This window comes from Somniosus microcephalus, unplaced genomic scaffold, assembly GCF_052327205.1.
Source record: "Somniosus microcephalus isolate GS21.2 unplaced genomic scaffold, FLI_Smic_1.0 unresolved_chr1, whole genome shotgun sequence".
NCBI lineage: Eukaryota > Metazoa > Chordata > Chondrichthyes > Squaliformes > Somniosidae > Somniosus > Somniosus microcephalus.
Window position 1 is genome coordinate 60,842,636 of NW_028225179.1, and position 15,484 is coordinate 60,858,119.

Sequence of the window (15,484 nt, forward strand, 5' to 3'; positions counted from 1 at the left end):
TGTGCAAACGACATGAGTTTTTATACAATAAATGCCAGGAGGAATTTTAATGGTAGCTGTGGTGAACGCAATTCATTTTATTTGTGCGGCAATGTTCCCTCTAATTATTTTTATGTGCGCAGTCCCTTTAAATTTGCCATTTCTCTTCCAGCGGCCTGCACGTGGCCGCGCACCTTCGGGGGAACATTGGTGTGCGGCCCTCAACAGCTCAACAAAACTTGTTAACCAGCGCTCCAGCCCAAATAATAGCCCACCCCTGCTCTACACTGTCCCATCAAACACTCCCAGGGCAGGTATAGCACAGGTTAGATAGAGAGTAAAGCTCCCTCTGCACTGTCCCCTCAGTCTGTGGGTCTGATGCAAAGTATGTCCGCTTCCAATCTGCCTGAAGAAACCCATTCAACTGAGATATTCTGAACCCTGAACGGTCAGAGTGCTGACACTCGGGGCACCTGTCTTATTTGAGTAACTTTTGGAATGTGTTATTAGACACTTGCAGAGATTGCCTGCAGCGGTTTCCTCTTCCCATTTCCTGCAATTCCCAAATCTTCTCCCAGCCGCATTCCACCCCGAACCCCTTGTCCTCGGACACACTGATCATAAAGAGAAACAAGACACAGATGTGAAGCTGTGAACAATGCAGTAAGTTTTATTTATGAATGCAGCCCATTATTCTGACAGCAGTAATACAGGGTCAGGGGTTACAGGACCTAAACAATCAAACAGAGCCTGCTTCGCGTGAAGGAAGGTTTCATTCAGTGAGAACGTGGAGAGCTCGGGCTGGTGGGAATCCATCACTGGATCATTCAGTGTGGCGATACGCAGCATTGCCGAGGGAAGCAGATCATTATCGGGAAAGGCACCTCGCCTGTCCTACAGCTGCCCACACGACACACTCCTCCAAGCTTGCTGCAGAACACTAAAATCCAAAATGAAGAATGAATTGATTGATGGTCCTGTACACAGAGGGAGGGAGAACAATGACGAAACATGAAGCCGAGTCTGTCAGTGTTACTAAGACTGACTCTGGACCACACATGAAACTTAACTCTTTTATACTTAATGAAACTCCACACCGCTCCCCCTCCCCCAACCTGTACAGACTCACTCTTTGTCCTGAAGGGCAGCCCAAGGGGATTTCCTCAGAATGGAGCCCACCACACCTGCTATCTGAGACCAGAGACACAGAGAGGAAAGATCTGACATTGATATAGAACCTTTCCCGGCACCAGAAGGGCCCAAAGAGTTTCACAGACCATGGATTGTTTCTGAAGTGCCGACACTGTTTTGTAGGAAACGCGGCAGCCAATTAGCTGACAGCAAAGTCCCACAAACAGCAAATGAGATTGGACAGGATGGGGAGTCTCTACTCATGTTGGTTGAGAGAGTGATGTCGGTCCAAGACACCGGGAAAACTCCCAGCTCTTCAAATAATGTCACCAGATGTTTCCTGCCCCATGAACAGGTAGACAGGGTCTCCGTTTAACGTTTCATCCACAACATGACACCTCCAACAGTGCAGCACTCCCCCAGTGCTGGGCTGTATGTACTGGACTGGGGCGTCAACCCACAACTTGTTCACTCAACTCCCAACTGGGCCAAACCGACACCCAGCTACTGACAATTGATCATTTCACCGCTTGCCTCCTCTACTTAGTCCGTGTGAAGGCTGCATAATTATTCCAATTAAATAAACCTGCTTTGAAACCATTTTGATCCCATTCCCTGCCCTCATGTTATGAAAACCCGACTCATGTCTAGGGACCGGTTCCACAGGCACCTCCAGCATCGCTCCCAATTCACCATTCTTCATCTGAGACTGGACAGTGAGTGTGGGGGAAAGGGACTGAAGGATCTCCCGCTCCAGTCCTCACAGGGTCCGCACTCGCACACTTTGCAGCGGGTAGCAGTGATCGGGAGCAACAACTGGGAGTTTCCCCTCCGCAGTACCTGCGTACTGAGGCCAATTACAGAATCTCCCAACCGGGTCAATGCTCTGGCTGAGATCCGCCCACTCGGCACCGGCCAGTAATTTGTGCTTTTATTGCTGGTCTGTTTGGATCAGCAAACACCCGCCATTCCCTCGACCCACTGAGGTACCCGCTGAACAATCGGGCGATTTACCGGAGGAAATGGTTCAGATTAAATTATTCAGACTTTCTTACAATCTCACAATAACCTTCACTCAAGCAATCAAACCATGACGTTCAAACAGAGAATACAATAGTTTAAAAAATAAAGCTGCCTGAACACTGGCTGCTGGAAGATCGGAGAAAATTACTTTGTCTAAGTGACCTGCGTTGAGAAGTTATAGCAGGGCTGGACTGAGTCAGCAGCAGCAATCCAACAACCAAGAGCAGAACTTTCATCATCTTCTGCAGAATTCCTCAGTCAGGTTCAGGTGGCTGGAGTGGAAATGTTCTGAATCCGGACTCAGAATTTGCTGCATTTATAATCACACACACGGGGAGTGGCTCTGCTCTCTGGAGATATCCTGGGAAAAGGTGTTTCCTTTCTGTGCGACGTGGATCAGTTGGCAGTTCTCTATCTTTCAGAAGGCAAGGCTATGTGTTTGGGCCCAACTCCAGGTCTTAACTCATGAGCTCAGCTGTCATGATGCGTCAGGTACAGAAACAGGACATTTAACCCATTAAAACCTCTCAGTATTATCATGCAATCATAGAAGTTTACGGCGCAGAAGGACACCATTCAGTACACTGTGTCCACGTCGGCTAAAAAAGAGCCATCCAGCCTAATCTCACTTTCCAGCTCTTGGTCTGAGGCCTTGTAGGTTACGGCACTTTACATACATATCCAAGTACATTTTAAATGTGATGAGGGTTTCTGCCTCCACCACCCTTTCAGGCAGTGAGTTCAAGACCCCAACCGCCCTCTGGGTTAAAAAAGTTCTCAGCTCCCCTCGAATTCTTATATCAATTACTTTAAATCTATGCCCCCTGGTTGTTGACCATTCTGCTAAGAGAAATAGGTCCTTCCTATCCACTTTATCTAGGGCCCTCATAATTTTACACACCTCAATTAAATCTTCCCACAGCCTCCTCTGTTCCAACGTAAACAGCCACAGCCTATCCAATCTTTCCTCATAGCTAAAATTATCCAGTCCTGGCAATATCCTCGTAAATCTCCTCTGTACAATCACATACTTCCTGTAATGTGACGACCAGAACTGCACGCAGTACTCTAGCTGTGGCCCAACTACAGTTTTATACAGTTCAAGCATAACCCCCCTGCTCTCATATTGTCTGCCACGGCTAAAAGCAAAGTATCCCGTATGCCTTAACGACCTTATCTGCTTGACCTGCCACCTTCAAGGATCTGTGGACATGCGCTCCAAGGACTTTCTGCTGCTCTACACTTCAGTATCCTACCATTTATTGATTATTCCCTTGCCTTGTTAAACCTCCCCAAATGCATTAGCTCACACTTCTCCAGAGTGATTTCCATTTGCCACTCTTCTGTCCTCCAGACCAATCCATTAATATCTTCCTGCTCTCTACAGCTTTCTTCCTCTCTATCAACCACACGGCCAATTTTTGTATCATCTGCAAACATCTGAATCATGCCTCTACATTGAATTATAAATCATTGATATATACCACAAAAAACAAGGGACCCAGTACTGAGCCCTGCGGACCTCCACTGGAAACAGCTTCCAGTCACAAAAACACCCGTCGACCATTACCTTTTGTTTCCTGCCTCTGAGCCAATTTTGGATCCAACTTGCCACTTTCCCTTCGATCCCATGGGCTTTTGCTTTTCTAACCGGTCTGCTTGTCAAAAACCTTGTTAAAAGCTCGATCTCCATATCTCTGATGCAATGGATGTCTATTACCAATCTGCCTGAAGAAAACGTTCAAGTGAGAAATCTTGAACCCCGAACGGTCAGAGTGCTGACACTCTGCGACACCTGTCTTTTCTCAGTACCTTTCTGAACGTGTTATTAGGCACAGAGATTCACTGCAGCGGTTTTCTCTTCCCATTTCCTGCGATTTCCAAATCTTCTCCCAGACTCATTCCACCACCGAATCCCTTGCCCTCGGACAGACTGATCCTAAAGAGAAACAAGACACGGATTTGAAGCTGTGAACAATGCAGTAAGTTTTATTTCTGAGTACAGCCCATTATTGTGACAGCAGTAACACAGGGTCAGGGGGTACAGGACCCAAACAATCAAACAGAATCTGCTTCCCGTGAAGGAAGCTTTCATTCAGTGAGAAGGTGGAGAGCTCGGGCTGGTGGGAATCCATCACTGGATCTTTCACTGTCGGTCTGCAACCTCCGAACCCACCGGGGAAGGATAATGGGGCCGACAGATACGTAGGGCGAAGTGGAGCAGCCGCCAGGACTGGTAAACTATTCCAAATAGAGATTCAGTTGCTGAGGGTTTGCAGGAGTTGTTTACTGCTGTTAAATACCAGAATCAAATGAATCAGCTTGCAACAATTGAAACAGAAAATTCGGCTCTTTCTACGGAGGTGATTGGCCCAGACACATTGGTACTGCATAGTATTTAGAAAGGAATGGACCAAGGGGAAGGGGATCACAGCACACGCCACACACACAGACATTAAACACAGACACACACATAAAAAAACAGTAACACACCCACAGAAACACAGACTCACACAGACATTTAAACACAGACGTATAGCCAAACAGACCAACTGACAGACAGGCACACACTCGCAGACACATACATGTGTCTCTAAATGGTGAGTGTAGTGTATGTGCTTTAAGTCAGAACTACTTTTTACAGCTCCTGTATATTGTAGTACCGGCAGTAACCACACCGGTATATAAGCTGTGCGCATGCCTCTGTACTCCAGTCTAGAGATGACCCTCCTCCAGTAAAGACCTGTTGTTTGTTTATGTACAGCATCCGTGTAATTCTTTATCCACTGAACCATGGATCTAACAGTGGCGACGAGTGTTGATGCGAATCTACCTGCAACATTAAACAAAAAAAAAGTAGAGTCCAGGAACACGGGCGTCGACCGCGAGCAACCGCCCAGCAGTCAGGCAGAGGTCCAACTTTGTTGGGGAGGCTGTGGAGAGCCGGGCTTGGTTCCCCAGCCACAACGAGCACTAAGAGACCGACGACAGGTCCTGAGCATACCCTTCCCGAGCAGAGACGGCTGTAGCCGACCGACGGCAGAGAGAGAGCCGGGCAGCATCGACGGGGTAAGAAAAAGGGTGAAGCGAGCAGGGCGCAGCCGGGGGTTGATCACCGAGCGGCGTCGTGGAAAAATACTGCAAAACTGGAGAGAGGGTAAGAAACAGCCGGGTTCTAGACTGAGCGGCGTCGACAAATACCAAGAGAAGAACGCGCAGAGCACAGCCAGGGATCACGGGCTGATCAGGGTCCACGGGGCGAAGCAAGGGGAGACGCCATTGAGCCGCGGAGAAGCAGGGAGAGCGCGGGGGACGCCATTGAGCTGCGGAGAAGCAGGGAGAGCGCGGGAGACGCCATTTTGCGAAGCCGCAGCGGAGAAGACGGGCGAGCGCGGGAAGGAAGGAAAGCGCGGGAGACGCCATTTTGTGCCAGCGGAGAAGAAGGGGAAGCGCGGGAGGCGCCATTGGTGATAGTTAACGCACAACCAAGGATGCCGAAGAGTGGCAGTATCTCTACGTTCGACAATGAAGTCGAAGATTGGGCGACATATGTGGAACGTATTGAGGTGTACTACAGGGCGAATGAAGTGCCAGATGCTAATAAAGCACTGGTTCTGTTAAATTCCATGGGTGCAAAAACTTATGGGTTACTGCAAAATCTAATAACCCCAGAGAAGCCGGTAAAAAAGAATTTTGAAAGCATAGTAGAAATCCTACAGGACCACTTAAACCCCACACCACTGCTGATAGCAGAACAATTTAAGTTCCATAAAAGGAACCAACACAAAGACGAAAGCAATGCGGAGTGCCTAACGGAACTGCGCAAGCTATCGAAATACTGCCAGTTTGGAGCGGGTCTAACAGACACGTTAAGGGACAAGTTTGTGTGTGGGCTACAAAGTGAAGGAACCCAGAAACGGCTTCCATCAGAAAAGGACCTTACGCTGGACAAAGCTTTCAGTATGGCAGCATCACATGAAGCAGCCGCAAGGGGCGCTGCAGAGATACAACGGAGACTGCAAGAATACGGCACCAACGAAATGACCTGTGGAACAGGGAAGTGCTATCACTGCGGCAGAACAACACATGACCAGAAAGATTGTTGGTTCAAGGACCAAGTGTGCAGACAGTGTGGGAAAGCAGGACACATAGCAAGAGTCTGCAGGTCTGGGAAGAAAACCAACAGTAAGAAATCTCCACAGGAGAAGTACAAAAAGGTACACCAGGTGATGGACAGTGGTTCAGACAAACAGAAAAGTGACACAGACTCCGGAAGCAAGGAGCTGGGTTGTCTGAAACTACATAATGTAACCGAAATAGAGGATCACCAGACTATCTGGGTTACACTCAAGATAGACGGAGTCCAAGTGGAAATGGAATTGGACACAGGGTCAGCTCTAACAGTCATAAATCAAAGAGACTACAAGCGGCTATTTTCACACATACCCTTGAAAGCTACAGAGATTGTCTTGAAGACGTATACGGGGCAAAAAGTCTACCCCAAAGGAAAAATAAGGGTGAAAGTGACATATAAAGGTCAGGAAATACCTAAAATGGATATATATGTATTGCCAAATGGAGGACCACCACTGCTAGGACGTGAGTGGATCTGGAAGATACATTTACATTGGCATTCCATACAGGCACTGAAGGTGGAGGCCAAAAAGGATGACGACATCACACCTGGACGACTGTCAAAAATGCTAACTGACGCAAAAGAAGTGTTCCAGGAGAGACTAGGAACGCTAAAAGGAATAACAGCAACAATTAAAATAGAGGATAATGCAAGCCCAAAGTTTCTGAAGGCCAGACCAGTTCCTTATGCGATCAGACCAGCGGTTGAAGCAGAGCTGGAAGGGTTGGGACGTTCAGGAGTACTGTCCAAAGTGGGCTGGAGCGAGTGGGCTACACCCATCGTCCCTGTAATGAAGAGGTCGCTGAGTAATACGCCTGGGGAACCAAAGAAGATCTGCATCGGTGGGGATTTTAAGGTGACAGTGAACCCAGTCCTTCACACGGTGCAATATCCACTTCCACGAATTGAGGATATTTTTGCCTCGCTATCTGGTGGTAAACGCTTCACCAAAATTGATCTAGCCCAGGCGTACTTGCAAATGGAGGTAGAAGAAGCTTCGAAACATTACCTTACGATCAACACCCATAAAGGTCTCTATCAATACATCAGTCTTTACAGTAGAAGACACTAAGAATATCCCAACACTGGACAAACAGGGGGCTAAAGGGGGGGGGGAGGAGCTAAACACGATCAAAATCACTAAGGAAGTGGTACTCGGTAAAATAATGGGACTCAAGGCGGATAAATCACCTGGACCTGATGGCTTACATCCTAGGGTCTTGAGGGAAGTGGCGGTAGGGATTGTGGATGCATTGGTAATAATTTTCCAAAACTCCATGGACTCGGCAATGGTCCCGGCAGACTGGAAAACTGCTAATGTAACACCCTTATTTAAAAAGGGCAGTAGACAGAAGGCTGGAAATTATAGACCGGTTAGCCTAATATCTGTGGTAGGTAAAATTTTGGAGTCCATTATTAAGGAGACAGTAACAGGACATTTGGATAATCATAATTTAATAGGACAAAGTCAGCATGGTTTTATGAAGGGGAAGTCATGTTTGACAAATTTGCTGGAGTTCTTTGAGGAAGTAACATATAGGGTGGATGTTCTGCCCTCGCAACGCGATCCTATGCAGAGCTAGACAGATAGCGAACAACTCGATATCTTCCAATAAATTCACAAGGCTTGACTTTTCTTGTAACGCTTTACTGAAAGATTCTTATTGTAAAACTGAAATACAACACAGAAATGGAAGGACACGTTAGTATACAGACGCATAATTGACATGTATACACAAATTTAGGTACGCCTGGACAACACAGTACATCTGGCAACGAATTACATTTAGCAAGCTGGAAGGCATTCTCTTTAAATTAGCCCTGTACATAGTGTATCAAATACGGCTGCTAGTTAACCAGCTAGACAGAAAAAGTTACAACTAAACATTTTCTACAACATGCAGTGTACGCTAATCGTCTATGGCATTCTAAATACTCACAGACAAACAATTTCCAAGACTGAAGCGTGGGGACAATACAACCGAGGAGCACCGTGGCGCAGGTCTTGTTCCGGCGGCAGCTCCACGAGGAATGAACTTGCAGTGCCGTGGGGAGCGTGGTGACCTCATCACGCTCGGGGTCGTGACGTCGTCGCGTTTGCCGGTAGTTGCGTCGCTGGCCGTTGGGTCCTAAGTCGGGAGCAGGAGCTGTAGGCCAGGCTGGGCCGGTGCTTGCCGCGGGAGCGGAAGATAGCGGCGCTCCCGGCGGCTGATCGATGCGGCCGAAGATGCTGGGCCGGGCTGTGCCGGCAGCCTTTCTGGAGAGCCGGGTCGGGCCGGCAGCCGCCTGACGCACGTCACGTTACGTCATCACGCTCGGGCGCGTCTTAAAGGGGCAATGGCCCTAACAGGTAAGTTATACATATATAAGTGGGTTATGTACATACAGTAAGGTTATGTTAGAGGGAGAGACAGCACAGTGGATAAAGGGGAACCAGTGGACGTAGTGTATTTAGACTTCCAAAAGGCATTTGACAAGGTGCCACACAAAAGATTATTGCTTAAGATAAAAAATCACGGGATTGGGGGTAATATTCTGGCATGGATAGAGGATTGGCTATCTAACAGAAGGCAGAGAGTTGGGATAAATGGTTCATTCTCAGACTGGCAATCAGTAACTAGTGGTGTTCCGCAGGGGTCAGTGCTGGGTCCCCAACTCTTTACAATCTATATTAACGATTTGGAGGAGGGGACCGAGTGTAACATCTCAAAGTTTGCAGATGATACTAAGATGGGGGGGAAAGTAGTGAGTGAGGAGGACATAAAAAACCTTCAAGGGGACATAGACAGGCTAAGTAAGTGGGCAGAGATTTGGCAGATGGAATACAATACTGGAAAGTGTGAGGTTATGCACTTTGGGAGGAAAAATCGTACAGCAAGTTATTATCTTAATGGCAAGAAACTGGAAAGTACTGAAGTACAAAGGGATCTGGGGTCCTGGTGCACGAAACTCAAAAGGTTAGTATGCAGGTGCAGCAAGTGATTAAGAAGGCCAATGGAATGTTGGCTTTCATTGCTAGGGGGATAGAATATAAAAATAGGGAGGTATTGCTTCAGTTGTACAAGGTATTGGTGAGACCACACCTGGAATACTGCGTACAGTTTTGGTGTCCATACTGTGGAAATGTGAATAAAATGGACGATGAATTGGCTTACAAAAATGGCTTCGCACAAGGAAAGTCTAGATTAGATTAAAGAGCAGCCCCAGCTTTGCAAAGTGCAAAGCTAGCAGAAAAGAGAGACACCTGCCCCAGCCTGCGGCCAAGTGTTAACAAGCAATAAAGGTCACTGAAAGGGCTTAACTGCTAGCTAGAAGATGATTGGGCACCGCACAATAGCTAGTCAATCACGATCCGGTACATCAGGAAGGCATATGCAGCAGTGAGACAAGTCAGGACTTGCCCGCCAGACTGAAGACCAGATCATGGCCAAACTGAAAGGGCTTAAGTGATCCCCATTGGAGAACGCTTGTTGCCAGGGAAGTGATGTAATGACCCTTGTCCCACTGTATAAAAGGGGCTTCCCTACCAGTATTCGCTCTTAGCCAGAAGACGTGTGGATCATCAAGAGAGTCAGACACCTCCCGGGGATGTAAATGCTGGCAACACGTGCCTAACCCGCTGTGACTCTCGGGACACGAATGTACTGTAAAAGACCTCAATATACTTTGTGACCACTACTAACAGTTGGAAGTAATAAAATGTTGTTTTAACTCTCCGAACCCTCGAGCCTGAAATCATTCTTCGTACTACGGAACTCAAGACGAGGACCCGGAAAACCCGGTTCTAACAACTTGGCGTAGTCGGCAGGATCGCAAGACATCAAGAAAGAGGAAAAAGGTAAGCACTATGATTTATTGTGCCCTTTTTGCACCGTCTCTGCGATCTTTATTGAACGAACCAACCGGGTAGCGTACCCTCTGGCTGGCGGTTAACAGAGCACAGTGTCCCATTGCTAGCACGCGACAGAGTCCGGGACTCTGATCTATCGATAAACTTATTCGCAAGTCTACGACCTGTGGCAACATGACAGAACCAAGTAAAAAACCAACGACGGAAAAAGGAGGCAAAGCCCCTCCCGAAACCACGTTAGAAGAAATAGTAACCCAACTTAAACAGTATATAGAAAGTACATTCGATGTCCTACAACATGAATATAATATCGAACAAAAATTTGGTACCTCAAAAGGACAATGGTCCCTTGATGATATAAAAATAGCATGGGGCAAGACCACCCGTATGAAAGGAGGGAAAAGAAAAACGGGCTGGGTATTGGCCACCTTTAAAGAGTGTAGGCAGAGAGGAGAAATAACTCGGAAGGCGGCAGAGGCCAAAGAAAAAGAACAAAAAACAGCTCTCCATGAACAAATAACAAAATACAAAACCGAGTTAGAGAAACACCAAAAATGCCTTGAAAAAGCAAACGAAAGAGCAGAAAAGTGGAAGGCAAAAATCAAGAAGGAAAGGGAGGCACACAGGAAAAGCCCAAAAGTGGTGACGATTACCCCGACGCCCTTGTACCCTACCTATCCTGCAGCCACCCCTACAGCCCCTCCGGCATATGAACAGCCCACGCCTCAACCCCGATCAAATGAAGCCCATATTGCTAAAATAAATACTCCTCTTACGGACTCATCAGACGAAGAAGATATAACCGAGAAACCACCCCCACGCCTTGCCCCCATCAGGTTACAAAAACATGAAGTAGGCGGCCGAAATCTCCGAATTTATACCTATTACCCGGCCAATCCAAAAGATATAGATCAATGGGCAACTGATATGCCGCACCCAAAGAAAATCGGAGTAAAAGCCTGGCAGTTCTTGGAACGAAAAAGAATCTATAACCTGCACCCATTTGATGGATGCCAGGTTATAGCAGTAGTAGTTAGCGCAAGAGAGTCGGCCGCCCTGACGGCAATAGTAAATATGCCCGTCATCCGGCGAGCAAACGCCCTACTTAACGCAGCCAGACAAGCACACCAAGCGGCATTAGCAGCGCATCAAGCAGCCAACCCACCTCCAGCTGCCGGAGCCGCACTCCCTGCCGTACCACCTCCAGCTCCACCAGTCCTAATAGTCCCCCCTGACCTAGCTATGATAGAATCAGAAGCCGATATGACAGAAGGGTGGACGGCCATTAGAAATTGGCAACAGGAAAGGGGCCCGACCAATCCAGACTGGTCCAAAATAGCCTCCTGTGTCCAAAAAGAAAAAGAAGACCCCAATGACTTCGCCGTTCGTTTCGCTAACCAGTGGGTAGAGTACTCTGGCATGGGACAGAATACCGAAGCAGAGGTGGATGCCTGCACCCATGAACCATTGAAAAACGCATTTATGAATGGTTTGAGACCTGACCTGGCAAAATTAACAATGGCAAACTGGAAAACAAGCGCAGTTTCTTTTGCGAACCTGACCCAACAAGCCGTAACCCAGGATAGAGAACACTGTGCCAATCTCCGAGTTATGAAACTAAACCCCCCAGAGCGAGCAAGCTCTGCACCCCCCTCGGGAAACCCAGATAAGAAACCAGGCACGTGCTACAAATGTGGGAAAGAGGGACACTGGGCTAGAACATGCCGAGTGGGCAACAGGGGTAGAGGAAGAAGCAATAACGGAGGAAGAGGTGGGGGAGGACAATGGCAAGGACAGGCAGTCCCAGATAATCAACCCGGCACGAATCTGTGGCAGACCCTGGGCGCGGCCGGCCTGTATGACACCCAGACAATTACCCCCTCCCCACCGACCTTTAGCCCTGGAGAGATGGCGATGGTAGAAATGTACCGGAACTCAAACTCCACCGGAAGGGAAACCTTCGATAGCATGGCCCGACAGCAAGCAAAAAACCAATAGACCCCACCAACGAACCCCCAAAGGTAGAGGTACCTTGGCAACTGAGAGCTTTAATCACCCAAGCCAGGGACGGCCTCTATATGACTTTGTTGGTGGGAAAAACAGATAACTCACCCCCACTGAAAGTAGACTGCCTATTGGACACAGGAGCAGAATTGACGGTCTTCCCCACACAATATGCCCAAGACTGCCCGCTAGATGGGAAAACTGAGAAAGCCTTAGGGGCCAGTGGAGAAGACATCATCTTACATAGAACCCACAAAATGACCGTGTGTTTCGGCCCCCATGAAACAAGGGAACATATATCGATTGGACCCGTCACCGCCCCCATCATAGGCTTGGACATATTGACAAAGCTAGACTTTAGCCTACACTTCACTGGGAATGGAGACATAGGCTGGACGATCCAAAACAGCCCCGGCAGGATAAGAGCTGTGAAAGAGAATAGTAAGGACGAGTGGGGACTGAAGGACCATCCTATTTGGGCGTGAGATAAATATGAGTGCGGAACCCTATGGATAGACCCCGTAACATTCACAGGGAAGCCGCCACCTTCCACAAAACAGTACCCTATAAGCCCCGCCGCCATCTTGCCTATAATCGAACAATTAGAAAAACGAGGGGTGTTAATTAAGACACACTCTGCCTCCAACAGTCCCGTGTGGCCAGTGGTAAAATCAGTACTAACCCAGGCCCACGGAGATAGACACAGGCCCGTAGGATACTATAGTACCCAGTTGGATTTGGTGGCCCAAGGATGGGGTAACTGTCTGAGAGCTATGCAAGCAACCTGCCTAGCAATAGAAGTTACAGCCCCGGTAGTTTTATCACAAAAGTTGGTGGTCCAATGCCCGCACACCGTCCATGCTATGTTAGGAATGAATAAGGTAGCTCAAGTGACCGCCTCTCGATGGACCCGATGGACCACGATTATGGAAACAGATAATTTGACCATTACTAAATCCGGGCCGGGCAATCCAGCAAGCATGATGCCCCTGACAAACCCCGAAGAACTAGAAAGTGATCACGACTGTGTAAACCTGTTAGACGCCATGCAGCAGAGGGCTGAGACGCAGGAACTACCCTTACACAATCCCGAAATGGTCCTTTACACAGATGGGTCATCCTTTGTGGAAAAAGGAACCCGATTGGCAGGGTGGGCGGTTACAACAGAATTCGCAGTAGTACGAGCAGGAAGTATGGGAGGAGGGGCCTCAGCACAACAGGCAGAACTAGTCGCCCTCACCCAAGCTTGTCTCTATGCTCGAGACAAGACAGCCAATATATATACCGATTCCAGATATGCCTTTGGCATCGCTCATGACTTTGGACAACTATGGAAACAAAGAGGTTTTCTGACAGCTGCAGGTGCACCCATAAAAAATGGAAGAGAGGTAACAGCATTAATGGATGCCATCCAATTACCCGAAGAAGTGGCCATACTAAAATCTAAGGGCCATAACAAAGAAGATACCCCTGAAGCTAGGGGCAACGCTAGGGCAGACGAAGCAGCAAAATACGCCGCCCGTACCATTACCCCCCCAACACCTCATGTGCGATATATCACGACAAACAACGACCAAGGGGGCATCCTACTAATGCAAAGAGAGACCCCAAGGGAGGAACAATGGACATGGTTAGAAAATGGGTTGCAACCCAATAAAGATGGCATATGTCAACATCTCAAAACGGGAGCAGTAGGATGCCAAAGGAACTGATGCCGTTTTTGGCCCAACAAATACACTCGTGTGGACACATAGCCGCACAGCAAATGACAGCCAGATTCCAGAGAAACTAGTGGGCAAAAGGGTTTCGAACTCAAGCCCAAAGAATAGTGGAGCAATGTGTGACATGCCAAAAAGTAAATCCCGGACAAAAAATTGAAGTACCAATGTTAAAAGCACCTGCTCCGGCAGGGCCCTTCCAACATTTGCAGGTCGACTATATTTCCTTGCCAAAATGTCAGGGATATACACATGTATTGGTGATGGTCGGTCGCTTTTCACGATGGATCGAAGCCACCCCAGTTCGAAGCGCCACTGCTGCTGCAACCATGAAAGTCTTGTGTAAAGATTACATTCCTAGATGGGGTGTGCCCTTATGTATTGACTCAGACCAAGGCACACATTTTACGGGGGAAATAATTAAAGAACGTTGTAGACTACTACAAATACAATGGTCATTGCATTGCCCATACCACTCCCAATCATCGGGACAAGTGGAAAGAGCAAACAGGACAATTAAACAACGGCTCACTAAGTATCACTCTGACGGAGTGCCATGGCCTCAGGCCCTACCCCTCGTCCTATGTAGTATTCGAGCCACCCCGAATAGGCCCACTGGACTCAGTCCCTATGAGGTCGTTACCGGTAGACCAATGTCGCTACCCGGAACAATAGATCTACGTAGGGCTGACATTCATCTTCTAAGTGATACAGTACTAAAGTATTGTAAAGATCTAACAGATGCTGTCAGTTTTGCTTCCCAACAGGTCAGCGCAGCTTGGCAAGAACCCCCACCGGGAGGACACAGTTTAGTCCCCGGGCTACAAGTTTGGGTAAAGAAAATAAAGCCAGCCCCCCTGGAAGACAAGTGGGAAGGTCCGTATGTCCTCCTGTTGACCACAGGAGCAGCCGTGAAAGTACAAGGAAAAAAAGCTTGGATACACGCGACACACGTGAAAAGAGATACGACAGGAGCCCCAACAGAAGAATAAATTGGACTTATTGTGTACCATGATTCCCATCAGCATATTGCTAGCCATCTCCTTTACCCTTTTTAAAAATCAACTGGCTGACTTCATTGAAGCCGGAGGGGGTGAAGGATGGTTTGCATGGCTGAAAACATTGGGACAGAAATTACTGTATGGTTTGATTGTTATAAGTGGCGTAATTTTGGGAATTATTATTTTTGTAACTATTATCAAATGTTGTATAAGTCGTGCAGGAGCTACTATACTCCCGCGCCTCTCCCGAATTAGGGTAGAAGTAGACGCAGCAGAGGAGGGGAAACCCCCAGAGGAAGCCTGTTCGGTCCTACACAGTTATCTGTAAACTCGAAATTAAAACCCTTTTGGTTGTGTTCATGGCCAGAACACAAACAAATGGAGCCACGGGGTATGGTCTTGATAAAGTGCACTATCAGGAGGATACCTTGCATATAATGATTCTTGGAGATTGTACAAAGAATCAAAGGGAGGAATGTGGAAATGTGAATAAAATGGACGATGAATTGGCTTACAAAAATGGCTTCGCACAAGGAAAGTCTAGATTAGATTAAAGAGCAGCCCCAGCTTTGCAAAGTGCAAAGCTAGCAGAAAAGAGAGACACCTGCCCCAGCCTGCGGCCAAGTGTTAACAAGCAATAAAG

The 15,484-nt window shown here is 47.8% G+C and overlaps 1 protein-coding gene across 8 annotated transcripts in view; it reads right to left on the reverse strand.

Moving 5' to 3' along the window:
• Positions 1 to 623: 623 nt before the first annotated feature.
• Positions 624 to 15,484, reverse strand: part of LOC147095387 (uncharacterized) — a 68,281-nt gene continuing 53,420 nt past the window's right edge. For 4 of the 8 annotated variants that reach the window (XR_015074794.1, XM_085974578.1, XM_085974580.1 and 1 more), the window contains 2 exons: positions 3,946 to 4,072; positions 624 to 919 (listed from right to left, as the gene is read on the reverse strand). Coding sequence is in view for 3 of the 8 variants with exons in the window: in XM_085974580.1 (XP_085830706.1) it covers positions 3,962 to 4,072 (111 nt within the window). In the remaining 5 variants the exon portion in view is untranslated. Of the gene's footprint in view, positions 920 to 3,703; positions 3,862 to 3,945; positions 4,073 to 8,208; positions 8,612 to 15,484 lie in introns of all 8 variants that reach the window. The other 4 variants (XR_015074793.1, XR_015074792.1, XR_015074796.1 and 1 more) reach the window with 3 other exon arrangements.